Below are 14,081 nucleotides of genomic sequence, written 5' to 3'. Positions count from 1 at the left end.
CATATTTGTGTACTTAAGGTAACAAAAGGGTGTTTGAAGGATTTTATATACAAGATCCATGCAGGTGAGTGAACTGGGGATTCTCTCACCTCCATTAGCAAAGGGGTGTGAATCTGGGCACTGCTGTGGATTAATGCAGAACATAAAGATTTGATGGTGCAAAGGTGGCCCAGAGAGGAACGGAAGAGGCTGTCTTCTGAGGCACCATCAGTCAGGATGCCAATGAAGCTTTCCTCTTTGTTACGATTGGGAGGCGAAACATTTTCAAAGATGAACTCAGCACACAGGCTGGCTCGTTTTCAGACATTATCTGGGCGGCAGCTCAGATGACCTGTCTGCCTACCTTACACCCTCATTGAAGGCTGGATGAATATTTGTCAGAGATGCTTTTGGCTCATCCTGCATTGGGCAGGGGGTTGGACTAGATGGTCTGTATGGCCCCTTCCAACTCTGTGATTCTATGATAAGGGGACTCCACTGGTCACTTGTGGGGGAACTGGAGGCGCAACTTGGGAAGCTCCAACGAATGGGAAGTCCACAATAAGTAGGAGTCAATTTGAGGGGAGAGCAAGTGGTAGTGCCCGTGCTGTCTTGCACAGTATGGCTTGATTAGCAATTGTCCTCTTGAAAACAGCATCCAGAAAGTCATCTCAGGTAGATCTAAGGGGTCCAGGAGATCCCAGGCCAGTTGGCCTCATATCTACTCCAGATAAATTAATCCAGAATCTTGCCACTGCTGTACACACCTTAGTAACATCTAGATTACACTACTGCAATGCTCTCTATGTGGGGCTGTTCATCACGAGTGTCTGGAAGCTATTTTTCCTACAGAATGCTGCAGCCATATTCTGGCGGGAGTGGGTCATAGGGAGCGTATAACTTGTTCCTTCTACACTGGTTCCCAATCTGCCTCTGGGCTCAGTTCAAGGTGCCGATATTGACCTTTAAAGCCCTATAGGGCTTGGAGCTAACATACCCTTAAGGACTGCTTTCTCTCATGTGAACCTGCCTGTCCACTCCAGTCATCTTCAAAGGCCCTGCTTTGGGTGCCCTTGCCAAATGAGGCTAGATGGGTGGCAATCGGAGAAAGGGCCTTCTTGATCATGGCACCAAAACTTTGGAACTCCCTCCTGCAGGGAGATCATCGGTGTCCCTGTATTGTTGTCTTCTGCTAGCAGATGAAGAGTTTTTTTTGTTTGGCACACCCCCAATAAACATTGTTGGCCATCAGCTCTAGTTCTGGTGTTAATTTTTTTATTGAATTATTTTATATATACTTTATTTAAATGTTGTTTTAATGTTGAAATTGTTAATGTCTTGAAACACCTCCCTTACAAGCAAAGGCTGAAGAGTTTGGGACTTTTCAATTTAGAAAAAAAGATGAACGAGGAGAGACATGATAGAGGTTGATACGCTTATGTTTAAGCTGGAGAATGCAAATGAATAGAACACTTTCTGTTATAACACAAAGGCACCTAAAGCAGTAATATTGTCTGGACGGACCAAACAAAACACTTCTTTCTCGCTAAGTAGTGAGGGCTGTGAGCACAGATGATTTTAAAAGCAGGTTAGATGGATTCATGGTGAGAACCTAAAGTCAAACTCCAAGCTCAGAGGCAGCAAAGTGCTAAATAATTTACCAAACTTTTTGTGTATAATGTTTTTAGAGGAGGTCATCTTACATTTAGGTTCATTTTCCTTTCAAACAATATGCATTTAAATAATGACAGTCAGAAGAACCTTATGTCCCTTTAATCCATTTTAAAATAGCACTGCCCTCTGCTGTCTGGTTCCCATCAGCGGCAATAAAGATGAAAATGAGCAATCCCATCTAGGATGTTGTTTTGGTTTTCTTTTGGTGTTCAATCTCTCTTGCCCCCTTCCTGCTCCCACAGGCTTCTAAGTATTGAAAGCTGGCAACTAGCCTGTGGTTTTGCCTCTGAATAAAATATAGATTGCTCTGTGCAGCAAGAAAAAAAAATACTCAGGCCTCTCAAGAAAGAAGTGATTGTACATCTCTGAACATCACAAACAAGTATTGAAAATGGTTTTGCATATTTTAAAATTCAGTCATTTGGTAAATTGTGCGGTATACAACCAGCCCACTCTGGTTACTGGGGGCAGGTGTGGGGGAGGGGTGGAATCTTCATGAGGACTAGAAACTGCTTTTCTTGAAATGAAAGTTGAAGATTTTCAAGAATTCATCTCCCAAGGTGCTCTGAATGTTCAGCAAACTAAGATCATATTATGAAAAGAAGGCTATATTTCCTCCTCAGTGTGTTTTGGGGGGTCACATCCAGTAGATCTGTCAGCGCCAAGTAGTTTTAATGAAGTAAAAAATAATAGGAATTTAAAAAGATGAATAGTCTCAGAGGTCTGGGGTTTGGACGAGGTACTTCAGGGGCCGAGGCCTAGCACAGCAAGGCCACCTGGGGATCTCAGTGGGATTAGGCCAGAGCTACCGTCTGGCCCCGAAGGGGTGTGCGACATTAAGCCCCATCTTCTAGTTCAGGCTGCTGACATCAGAGATTCAGTGCAGGAGAACAAGGGCTTCAGATCTAGATTTGGGTAACGGCCCAGAATCCTGTCTCTTCAAAGCTTCCATTCCTCTTCCCCGATGCATTTGCGGCTTGCATCAACTCTCTGGTGCCTTCCCTCCCCCCTTTCTAAAAGCTGCCTCCTTCTGTTGGGAGAGCTGGTGGTAAGCCAACTGGAGGGGAAAACAAAGAACCCAAGTCCAAAATCAGCCCCCAATTCTGTGTGGCAACCTTGAGCGCAGGTGCAGAAAAACAGTGGCCTGCCTTGACTGTGGCTCTGAACTGCGCACTTGCGCTGCCTTGACCCAATGCGTGCCTGCCAATGAGTGACAGGTTCTTGAGGGACTGAGTCCGATCCAGACTCCCCCCATCACAAATAGAGAACCACCACTACGTAGGTCACCCAGCTGACGCAGACAAAGACACCAAAAAACAGGCTGAAGAGGACCAGCGTGCGAGCTTTCTGGGAGGCTGCCTTGGCTTGGACGAGGTCTCCTCGGTTCAGAGCGGATCGTGTCTAAGGTGGGAGAGAAAATATTAACATGAAGTACGGCCGCCCATTTGAAGCTACAGCGTTAGAGGATTGGGACTGGCTCCCCATTTATTCTGGGAGAGCACATTATAATTGAGGGGAGGGTTGGAATTGGTGGCGTTTCTTAATTTGGGGGAAGCGGTTTTAATGGTGGCAGGCAACGACGGATCAGAGAGCCATTCTAGAAACGAAAGGCAGTGGTTGGAAGAAACTTCAGGCCTTCTCTACAGCAAAAAGACTACGCCAATTTTGGTAATGTTAGAAACACAGGCTGTTTGCACACTGCTTACCAGCCACGGAACATTGCGCCAAGCTCCCGGAACGACAGCATACGCTGTCGTTCCGGGAGCTTGGTGCGATGTTCCGTGGCTGGTAAGCAATGTGCAAACAGCCACATTTCCTTGAGTTCTATGAAAGCCAAATCCAGGATGATGTTTGAGAGACCTCTCCCCAGCCTCTGAATAATTTGCGGGGGGGGGAATCCTTTTAAGGCACAATAAACTTCTGCTTTATTGCAGCACAGAGAGATGCGGGGTAAAGAAAAGTCGCTGCTATTAAATGAACTCTATTATAACTTATTTTCCCTTTGCAATACAGCACCTCTGCAGCAGCTTCCAGATTTTTATTAGAGTCACTCCCATCGCCTCAACAGCCCTTTATTTCCTTGCCCAGGGGAGTCTCTGAAATGAGGGCACAAAAATTGCAGTGGGCAAGAGAAGAAAGGCAAACAGGTACATTTGAGTTAACGGAACATAAAGTTCCTCGGCAGCCTATTGCTTTGCCACCCCTGCTCCGAGGAATGCTCTGGTTAAAGGAGCAGTGTGGTTACTGTTCTTCAACAGGCAGAAAAATGGAGGAAGACACTGAGCCATAGCCCACTTTTGGTTAATCTAACTGAGCAGGAATAGGGTGACTGGTGTATGAGAGGTGCCGGGAGAAGTGGGGCATTTTCTGCTGTGACTGGGAAGAGCCATGTTCAAATCTCAACTCAATCTCTAGCACACTTGAGTGGCCTTGGACCAGTCTTTTTCAGCCTAATATACCTCGTAGGGTTGTTGTGAGGATAAAATGGCAGAGAGGAGAACTGTGTATGCTGCCTCTGCTTCTTGGAGGGAAGAGAGGAATAAAAACATAATGACTCAATTTAGGATACTTATCAATAGCTGGTTTGTAAAGGTATAGCAAGGGGGAAAGCATGCCGCTGGGTTTTGCAGTTGTGACCAGATCTTTCTTAACAGTCAGTGGAGCCACAGAACTGGAGAGAATCCAGCCCTGATGGAAACAGTTGTACAGACTTGCAGTGGTTAAAAAGTTGACAAGGACACAGTCCTCATCAGGGCTTTTTTTCTGGGAAAAGAGGTGGTGGAACTCAATGGGTTGCCAGCATGGGGGCAACTCCTGGCGGGAGGTGGTGCCCCTGGTACCACATGCGCACACACAAAGTGCGTGCACGCTCCCAGGCCTGCACAATGACATCACTTTGGGTCAGCTGGAACAAGGGGGGAGTTTTTTAAAGTTTAAATCACCCTTGGCAAAAATGGTCACATGGCTGGCGGCCCCGCCCCCTAATCTCCAGACAGAGGGGAGTTTAGATTGCTGAGCGGCACGGAGGGCGATCTAAACTCCCCTCTGCCTGGAGATCAGGGGGCGGGGCCACCGGCCATGTGACCATTTTCAAGAGGTGCCGGAACTCCGTTCCACCGCGGTCCAGCTGAAAAAAAGCCCCGGTCCTCATGAACCTGGCTAATCAAGAGCTTTGGAACTGAGAAAAATTGGGATTCAGAAAAAGAGGAAGGGGAATTGATTGACAAAAGCATAAAGCTCTCTCCCACAAGCTGTACCGCACGCACACACGCACACCTTACCTCATGGGAATACACAAGAGCAGCCACACCCGTCAGCAAGCAGCAGAAGAGCATCACCAGCACCGATTCCACCAAGTAATCTTTGGGCGGTGGCCTCCTTGGGTTGGCCTCTATTGGGATCTCACTGAGAAGGGAGCCGTTGTACTGCAGAGCAAACAACAAATATTCTGCTTGGGCTACAAGACCAAACCACCCCTGTTCTGGATGACATTTGCCACAGGGCTACTCTAGTTCTCACTGTGGGGAGAGCTTTTCCCTTTCTCCTAATGGTTGTTCCTTGGACCAGTTCTCAGACTGGGGGAGGACGGACATTTGAAACTAATTTTGCACGTCATACTGATAATAAGGCCTACAAACAGTCAAGGCTCAGGTTGTTCCAAAAGCATGGGTAGTGTGACCCCCAGTAAGACTGCAGAACTGGAAGAGGGGGGGCAATACCCTGGGCTGCTGTTTGATGGGAAATCTCAAGTTAATTCCTTGTGCCACAAATGCTTGTCTAAAAACATTTGCGGCAATAAAAAATATATCCAGCTACACTTTTCTGAACCCAATTTGTCTGTAGGAAAACATCCCATTTTGGAAACAGTTATTTGATTGGGAACATACTAAGAAGGGTGTCACCAAATGGCCATCAGAGCTGGGGAGGGAAGGCTCCAGCAGGGCTTCTAGTGGCCAAAAGAAGGCGGCCTCAATATCAGGTGCCCCCCTGACCCTCTCTGTGACTGGCAGAAGCATGACAAATTGTGCCAAAAACAAATACATGCAAAAGTGTTTCATTGCTTATAATTCATGCTGGCTGTTAAACTAATTTTTCCTTGGCAAGAATTTAATCAAGCCAGCATCTTGATGCATTAGTTTTCCATAGGCAGGGAGATTTGGACAAATCAGAGCTTCAAATGTGATTCTCGCTGAAGGAACACAGAGAAGGAACTGAAGAGAGATATTGTTCAAACAAACTGCTTTTAACTATTGGTTTCAGAATGAGATAAATGACTCTTTTGCCTCTGAACATCATAATATTAGGAACTTGCGGAGTTTATTGTAATTACAAAAAGTTATTTCTGCATCTGCCCTCTGAAGTGCTTCTTTGCACATCTAACCTTTTGTAAAGGCTTCATCAGCTATTTTGTTAAACCTACATTGGGGTCACAGGGTGGAGTTTATGGATTGAAAAAAGCCCCCCCCCCATTGTCCTCATATCTGCTTTTCACAGTGCTATTGCCAGGCACCCAGTCCTTTGACACTCACCCTAAAGAGTCTAAGGGCCTTCCTGCAGAGTTTAAGCAAGGAACAACAAGGGACAACTAGCAAATCAAGCTCAGCGCATGTAAAGCTCAATTACATACAATGGTGAAGGGGTAGGATCCATGCAGGAAGTATGGCGGTGGGTTTAAGGGTGGCTGCAGAGGTGCCGGCTGGAAGACGATGGGCCCATGGCCAGAGACGCTGCCTTGGAAGTCTGGGTAGACCAGGTGAACAGTTTTGGGGTCTAGAGGAGAATAGGGTGGAGGGTCTTCTATAAAGCCAGGATTAATAATGCCAGTAAGAGGCGTGGAATGCCTTTCTGGTTGCAGGGTGGACTTTGGTTGGGCGAGCGAGTCCTGGAGCGTAGGGTGTGTGGCGGCACTCTCTGTCAAGGACTGGGGCTCCCCCTCTCTGTCCTCTTCTCCGCCTCTATGATATGGAACAATATCTCTGGTTGGCAGTCTGTCTCCTTCCATGCCAGTTTTGTTCTAGATGACCACAGATTGTTCTTGTTCCTCTTGCGGACAAAGAGCCTGTATGAGTCGCTGGCCCTGTAAGAAAACAGCTTCCAGTGAGGTTGATGGTTCACTGTGAAGCATATTGAAGAAAAATATTCAGTGTTGCCTCGGGCCCTCCTTGGGTCACCCTCTTCTCTGGAGGGTGCCAGGTGATGTCAGGACCTTTTTAGTTGTGGCACCCCATCCAAGAGCTGCCCTCCCAAAAGAGGTCTGCCTGGCTCCATCACAGCTGTTTCTTAGACACCAGATACAAACTATTCTGTTTTTTCAGCAAACGGCTGAAAGAGTGAAGAACTGGGGTAGGGGGAAGCAAAACTTTAGAGGCCTTGATCGCTCCAGGGGTGGTAATGGGATAAGCTGGAGAGATGTGAAGGAGGGGCAGAGGGAATTTTTGTTTGTGGGGTCTCTCAGTACCCAGGTTCTCAAGCCTAATCTCTTTTCACTGCAGATTTCCTTATTACTGCTACTGATTTAAAACAACAACTGGTTTTTATTATTTTGGTTTTGAAATAGATTGTTGTTCTTGAATATGAAAAAATGGGATCCACATATGCTTAATAAATACAAGAAACATGGCTTTTGTCAGCCAAACCAACTATTCAAAAACTATGAATTTCTTACTGGAAGGACTCTTCCATGTAGGAATGAATATGAAGCCCCTGTATAGATCATAACATGGTGATTGTACACAGTACACGTTTTAGCTGCATGTCCCTTTTGCTGTTGTTTTCTATGACAAGTTTGGAAGGTATATCCATTGCAACAGCGTTCTGCATAGATAGGATGCATCCTACGGCCCTGCTAATGTCCTCATTATTCATTGTTACTTGTCTTCAAAACAACATTGAACAATTTATTTTGCTGCTTCTACAGCATTTGGGATGGCATGGATGTTGCCTTCGGAACTTGGCGATTGGAAAGATACCTTATAATTATTATATATAAAATCATTCTCATTATTCTGAAGGGAGGGAGCTGAAATACCCAAGGGTTTGGGGAGGGAAAAGACCTTGGCATGGCATAATTCCATAGAGTCCACCACCCAAAGTAGCCGTTTTCTCCAGGTGAACTGACCACTGTGGCCTGGAGAGCAGTCGTAATTCCAGGAGATCTCCAGCCACTACCTGGAGACTGGCAACCCTATGCCAGATGAATCCTCAACAGGTCCCGCACCTTTCCATAAAGACTCCCAGAAACTCACAGGGGATGCAAACTGCAACCCTCTTAAGTTGCCTGTCCCCAGCTGTTGGGACTCAAAGGTACCGAGCCTCTGCAACGGAGGATCTATTTCACTCTCAGGCCTGTGCTCTATCATTGAGGCAGGTACTAGGGAGTCACCACCAGTCCTCATCGCTCCCTGGCACTTGCCCATAGCATGTCCCTGATTCTCTGGAAAGAGAATCCATTTACACTGCGCACTACGGCAAACACAGGAAGACCCACAGGACGGCAATGTGCTCGCCTGCCCGGCAGGCAGAGGAAAGCCTCCCGGGTCTGCAAATGCCCACCATGTCAGATTTTGAAATTGGGGAGAGTTCACATTACCTGCAGTGTCCGCCAATGCTCCTGTTCCTCTTCAGTGACCTTTGGGCCAGACTCTGAACGGCAAGCCCACCGGCCGCAGGCCTTCCATGTCAACAGATGTTGCCCAAACTGGGGGAGTGACTCTCCTCGCCAAGTTCCTGGAGAGCAACCTGTCCTGTCTGCCAGGATTTAGTTTCCTGGGCTTTATTAATAATTGACGGGGGTGTTTGCAGATGGCTGTGTGCAGAAGGCCAGTGGGAGCAGCTCAGGGTGCCGTGAAGTTCCCAGCAAGGCCAGGCCGTACCAGTACCTGCCTACCCTGAAGGGGAGGGGGTGGATGGGGGCAAAGGCCAGCTATGCTCAGATCAACCTAGCTATCTCGCCTGGGAGAGGGAGCATAAACCTTCCCAGCTCCATATATGGGGAGGCATTTAGGCAGAGGGAAGGAGGAGGGGCAGCCCCAAAGGGAGCCACTGCAGAGCCCTTTGATCTGTCAATAATCCCATCGAAAGGCCCCTGTGCAGCTCAGACCCAGGGATGGGGGGTTTTCAGGATCTTAAAAGACACATTGCTGTTGTCCATGCAGTGGCCCAGGGAAAAGGAAGATAACAGGACAACCGCTTCATTTAGAGGGCAAGCATGTCTAGGCTTCAAGCTGGATCTCCTCCATACAGAACAAAAAAATCCTGCATGTAAAAATCTAGCATGTCAGGGGAAAAGAGTCTAGGCTCATTCCACGATAGTTTTCTATGTGCAGGGTGTTCTGTGGACTTGTATTCACTCATGTGAGCTGCCCTCCCGCAGTTGTTAAAGTGGCGCAGCCCAGAAACAGCTGGGCCATCCCGAAGCCAGAAAAAATCAAGCTAGATGGTGGCCAAACTGGCACGGAATCCGGAAAAATATTTATCAGATGAACATTCAATAGGCCTGGTTGGCAATTAATTTTTTAGATGGTGGGGCAGATTGGTGTGGAGTTGGAGAACGGTGAGCCACCAGGCCTCAACTGCTACTCCGAGCACCCAGTCCTCCTTCCCTCCATCTTCCCCACTTCCATCTGGACTAGAAACTGGGAAGGGGACAAACAGTATCTTTCAGATTTAGCCCATAAAATAGGGTTACTACACTGTTGTATAAGGTTGCCATCCATGTGTAGTTACGTTGTTGTTATTAGATACACCAGCTCTAGCAACAGTAGAGACAGCATTGCGTAGTGGTTAGACCATCAGACTAGGCTCTGGGAGAGCGGACTACAAATAAATAAATAAATAATCTGGTAGAGCCAGGTTCAAATCCCCACTCTTGCTTTCTGGATGAGCTTGGGCCAGTCACACACTTATAGCCTAACCTACCGTATTGTTGTGAGGATCAGGGCTTTTTTCAGTTGGAACACGGTGGAACGGAGTTCCGGCACCTCTTGAAAATGGTCACATGGCCGGTGGCCCCGCCCCCTGATCTCCAGACAGAGGGGAGTTTAGAATCTAAACTCCCCTCTGTCTGGAGATCAGGGGGCGGGGCCACCGGCCATGTGACCATTTTCACCGAGGCCGATGTAAACTTCCTCATGCTGTTCTGATGGGTAAACGGAAGGACTGTGGACTGAACTTTAGGTTAGATGGTTAGATGGTTAGATGGATAGGCTGGACAACCGCACCACCCCCAAAGAGCAGTTATCAATGGCATCACATCGGATTGGAGGGAGGTGTCCAGTGGAGTGCCACAGGGCTCTGTTCTGGGCCGAGTGCTTTTCAATATTTTTATAAATGATCGAGATGAGGTTGAGAAAGGATCACTCATTAAATCTGCAGATGTCACCAAAGCAAACACCCTTGAAGACAGAGACAGAATTCAGCGAGATCTGGACAGGTTTGAAGAGGTGATGTAACATGGATAATTGCTGGGTTCTCCTCCTAGAGAGCAGTGTGTGTGAACAAGATCTTGGGATACGGGTGGATAGGAAGCTAAATATGAGCAATCAGTGTGATGCAGCAGCAAAAAAGGCGAATGCAATCTTGGGGTGTATGAACAAAGGCGTAACGTCCAAATCACAGGATGTCATTGTCCCACTATATACTGTGTTGGTCAGGCCCCAGCTGGAGTATTGTGTTCAGTTCTGGAGGCTTCTCTTTTTAAAGGATGTGGACAAATTGAAACGGATGCAGAGGAGAGCAACCAGGATGGTGAGGGGCCTGAGATCTACAAGGAAAGACTGAGGGACCTGGGAATGTTCAGTTTGGAGAAGAGGAGGTTGAGGGGAGACATGATGATTGCTCTCTAAGTATTTAAAAGGTGGTCACTTAGGGGAGGGAAGGGAGCTGTTCCTGTTGGCAACAGGGGATAGGACTCAAAACAAGTGGTTTTTTTTTTTATATAAATTTTTTTATTTTCATAACTACAAGACACTACACCAGACTATCACAAGGAAAGGGGAGAGGGAAGGGACAAAGGGGGGTGGAAAAAAAAAAGGGGGGGGAATGAACTACAAACACTAAACACTACACTTCAATGTTTCCCTTCATACTATCATAATACAAAAATAGCTCCATAGAGTAATGATGGAGTGGTTAATCATACAGAGAATAAACATTTCAAATTCTGATTAAACTTTCCTCCCCCTTCTAGGTCCCGGACGCAGTTCTCTCTGTGCAACTGCTGTTGCGATGCTCTCCTCCTCCTCCCCCCCCTCCGGCTCCTCCTTTTCTTCGTTCTTGGTGCAGCAGAGTTCTGGGTTTTTATTCTCAAAATCCTTTAGTTGATCTTCTGATAATATCTTATAGGCCTGATCTTTATATCTGAACCATATTCCTTCCGGGAATAACCATTTGTACTTTATTCCATGGTCCCTCAGAAGAGCTGCAAACTTTTTATATTTAAAACGCCGTTTCCGGACTAGAAATGGAACGTCCTTCAAAATCTTGACTTTCAAACCCATAAAGTCCAAATCCGCATTGTATGAGTTATATGGGATGGTGTCCCGAATCTTTTTAGATGAAAAGTCAATAATGATCTCACGAGGCAACTGTCGCTTTGTTGCATATTTTGAAGAAGCCCGACGGACCTCCAAAATGGCGCTTTTAACCTCTTCTTTAGTCGTCCTCGCGGGTGTCGCCAGTAGTTCCGAGACCAAATCCCACAGATCCTCATTTTCCTCCTCTTTCACGTTTTGGAGACGCAAAATTGTCTGCGTTCGTTCCACCTGTAGCCCGATCAGCTGGTTCTCCACCAACTTCAGCTCCTTTTTTGTAGCCTTCACAAGTGACGCACTTTCCAGAGCAGACTTTTCTGCCCCCCCCCCGCTGCTGCCTTAATGGTTTTCACCTCGCTTTCAATTAAGCCCACCCTTTGATCAGTTTCGTTCAGCTTGTCAACAAAGGGTTTTATGGCTTCCACCACCGCCCTGCGCACCAACTCTTCGAGCGACTCCCCCTTCAAAGTAGCCGAGATTGACTCACCGAGAGCGGGACTTTGCTTCTTTGCTGCCATTTGGGGGGGGGGGCGCCAACAAAATTCTGGAACTCAACGAAGGGGAAGAGCGAGTCTTCTTCAGATCAACCTCTCCTTCACAAACGCTTGTAAAACAGAAGGGATTCGCTTGTTTACAGGCTTCCGCCTGTTTCTTTTACTTGCCGTTTCTCGTTGCCCGGCGGCACTCGAGGCGCCGCGCACATCTGCCGGCCTCCATAGGGACAAACGGGCAATTCCCCCCCCGCATTGATTTCGGGGAGTTCTTCCCGCCGCGTCCCGGACCCTGGCTCCCTCCCTGGGAGTCCTGGGGGCTAATCCTTGCAGATCAGCCGCCCGGTCAGGGTGCCCGGTCGTTTCCTCCCGGACCAGCCGAGAGGAGCGTCCGGCATGGCTGAGAAAACGAAACCGAATCCTCAAAACAAGTGGGTTTAAACTACAGGAGGGAAGGTACCAGCTGAACATTAGGAAAAATTCTTCACATTAAGAGTAATTCACCAGTGGAATGTGATAGATTCTCCCTCATTGGCGGTCTTCAAGGAGCGGCTGGACGAATACTTGTTGGGGATGCTTTAGGTTGTTTCCGCATTGGACAGGGGGTTGGACTAGATGATCTTTAAGAACAGTTCCAACTCTATGATTCTATGAAGCCCAATCTTCTCAGATCTCAGAAGCTAAGCAGGGTCAGCCTTGGTTAGTAATTGGTTGGGAGACCTTCAAAGAAGACCAGGGTTTCAGAGGCAGGCAATGGCAAACCACCTCTGTTAGTCTCTTACCTTGAAGCCATAGCAGCGGTCACCATACCTTTTAATTGATCCATTTTATTAATGTTTATATCAATGGGTGTATTAAGTACCACCTCCTCCCTGATTGGGACTGACTTATGCACCCACCCACCATTAGAGGGTCACTGTGTTGGAGCTTTTCCAGTATTCACTGCTCTTGCAGAGTATTTACTTTAATAACAGACCTGTCAGCTGTTTGGAAGGAGGTGTGTGTGTGATGCCTGTTGGGCGGGGGGTGGGGAGCGGCCCCTGACTGAAAGCTGGCATCTCCCACAAGTTCACTCGAAGGCCCCTTCAGCCCTTCTGCCATCTGCAATATGGGATTAATGATGGTAACCTACCTTATAGGACTGTTGTAGAGACTAAAAAAATGTAAAGCGTAGGAAGTACTTTGAACATTCAAAGCATAAATGCCAAGAATAATTACTGTTTTAGCTACAGATTTTATATTGTTTTAAATCTGTTGTAAGCAATTCTGGCAATTTATAAAGGTGGCTTTTAATCTATTGGTGTGCCCCCCTCCACTTTTTCTGTTTTTGTTAAATTGATTGCTGGGGTTTTTTCCCCTGTTGATATTTTTTAAATTGCATTTATTTTTCCTTGGCCGATTCCAGACGGCCCCCCGCCTCGCGAAACGTCGCACGTCGTCGCACGTCGTCGCACAGAAAACGCGAAATATCGCGTTTTCTCGCGCGAGTTTTGCGCGATGTCGCACAAAACTCGCACGAGAAAACGCAATATTTCACGTTTTCTGCACGATGATGCGCGACGACGCGCGACGTTTCGCGAGGCGGGGGGCCGTCTGGAATCGGCCCTTGTTGGTCTGGCTAGTTTTTTGTATTCTTGTTTTAGTTTGTCCAGCTGCTTGGGTTGGCTTTCAATTTAATTTAATTTTTCTTGACCTGCCTCAGGCTCTGGTGGCAGAGAAGTGGCACATAAATATTTTAGTTGCATAAATATTACAAAACCCTCAATTTATGAGTTTTTTAAGTATCTATTTTTTATTTTCTAAACAATAAAAGGATACAAAACAAAAATGGAAGAGAAATACAAATTATACTAAAAGAAGATTAAGGTATCCATTACAAAGATTGTCTAGAATACAATAACCATATATCGTTTAGATAACATATTTGCATTGAAATGTTTCCAGAAATGTTTCCTCTCTCTATTTTCCTATATTTCTATGAGTTATTTCACACTCACACTTAGCAGCGTATCTGTCCCTGGTTTGCATCCCATGTTTTCAGAGTTTTCACATTAGCAAGGCATCCATGGGACGCAGAGCCGCTGTCAGTCCGGGTTATCCCCGATTTTTCTCACTGCGGACATACCGCGAATTTTCCCATAATCCGCTGCCAACTCAATGCTGATCCGATAAATCCCAGTGTGAACACTTTTGTCCCTTTTTTGCTTCTCTCTCCCCCCGCTAATTCTTGTCGTCGGAAGCTGATTGGTCTGCATCTCCAGCTCCCCAAATGCTTCGTCCGCCATTTTTTCCCCGCTACCTAAACATTTCAGCGGTACATCTCCATTGGTGCCATCTCTATTCTTCTCTCCCCGTCTTTTGCATCCTGATAAGTTCGTGTTATGCGCCTCACATTTCCAACCCCCCC

At 46.9% G+C, this 14,081-nt stretch overlaps 1 protein-coding gene across 2 annotated transcripts; it reads right to left on the bottom strand.

Annotated features, from left to right (window-relative positions):
• Positions 1–1,268: 1,268 nt before the first annotated feature.
• Positions 1,269–8,367, bottom strand: PRRT1B (proline rich transmembrane protein 1B). 2 transcript variants are annotated; one of them, XM_054998116.1, is made up of 4 exons: positions 8,243–8,367; positions 6,281–6,767; positions 4,935–5,078; positions 1,269–3,054 (listed from the first exon to the last, which is right to left on the bottom strand). In XM_054998116.1, exons 2-4 carry the CDS (start codon positions 6,653–6,655, stop codon positions 2,908–2,910), a joined length of 666 nt encoding a protein of 221 aa, XP_054854091.1. In that variant the 5' UTR covers positions 6,656–6,767; positions 8,243–8,367; the 3' UTR covers positions 1,269–2,907. The 2 variants fall into 2 exon arrangements, with proteins under 2 accessions (XP_054854091.1, XP_054854090.1); XM_054998115.1 differs by having other exon boundaries at positions 6,281–6,730.
• Positions 8,368–14,081: the final 5,714 nt, after the last annotated feature.

Source organism: Eublepharis macularius, chromosome 14 (genome assembly GCF_028583425.1).
Source record: "Eublepharis macularius isolate TG4126 chromosome 14, MPM_Emac_v1.0, whole genome shotgun sequence".
Taxonomy (NCBI): Eukaryota; Metazoa; Chordata; class Lepidosauria; order Squamata; family Eublepharidae; genus Eublepharis; species Eublepharis macularius.
The sequence above is the reverse complement of the archived record's forward strand: the minus strand, read 5'-3'. Positions and strand labels throughout refer to the sequence as shown.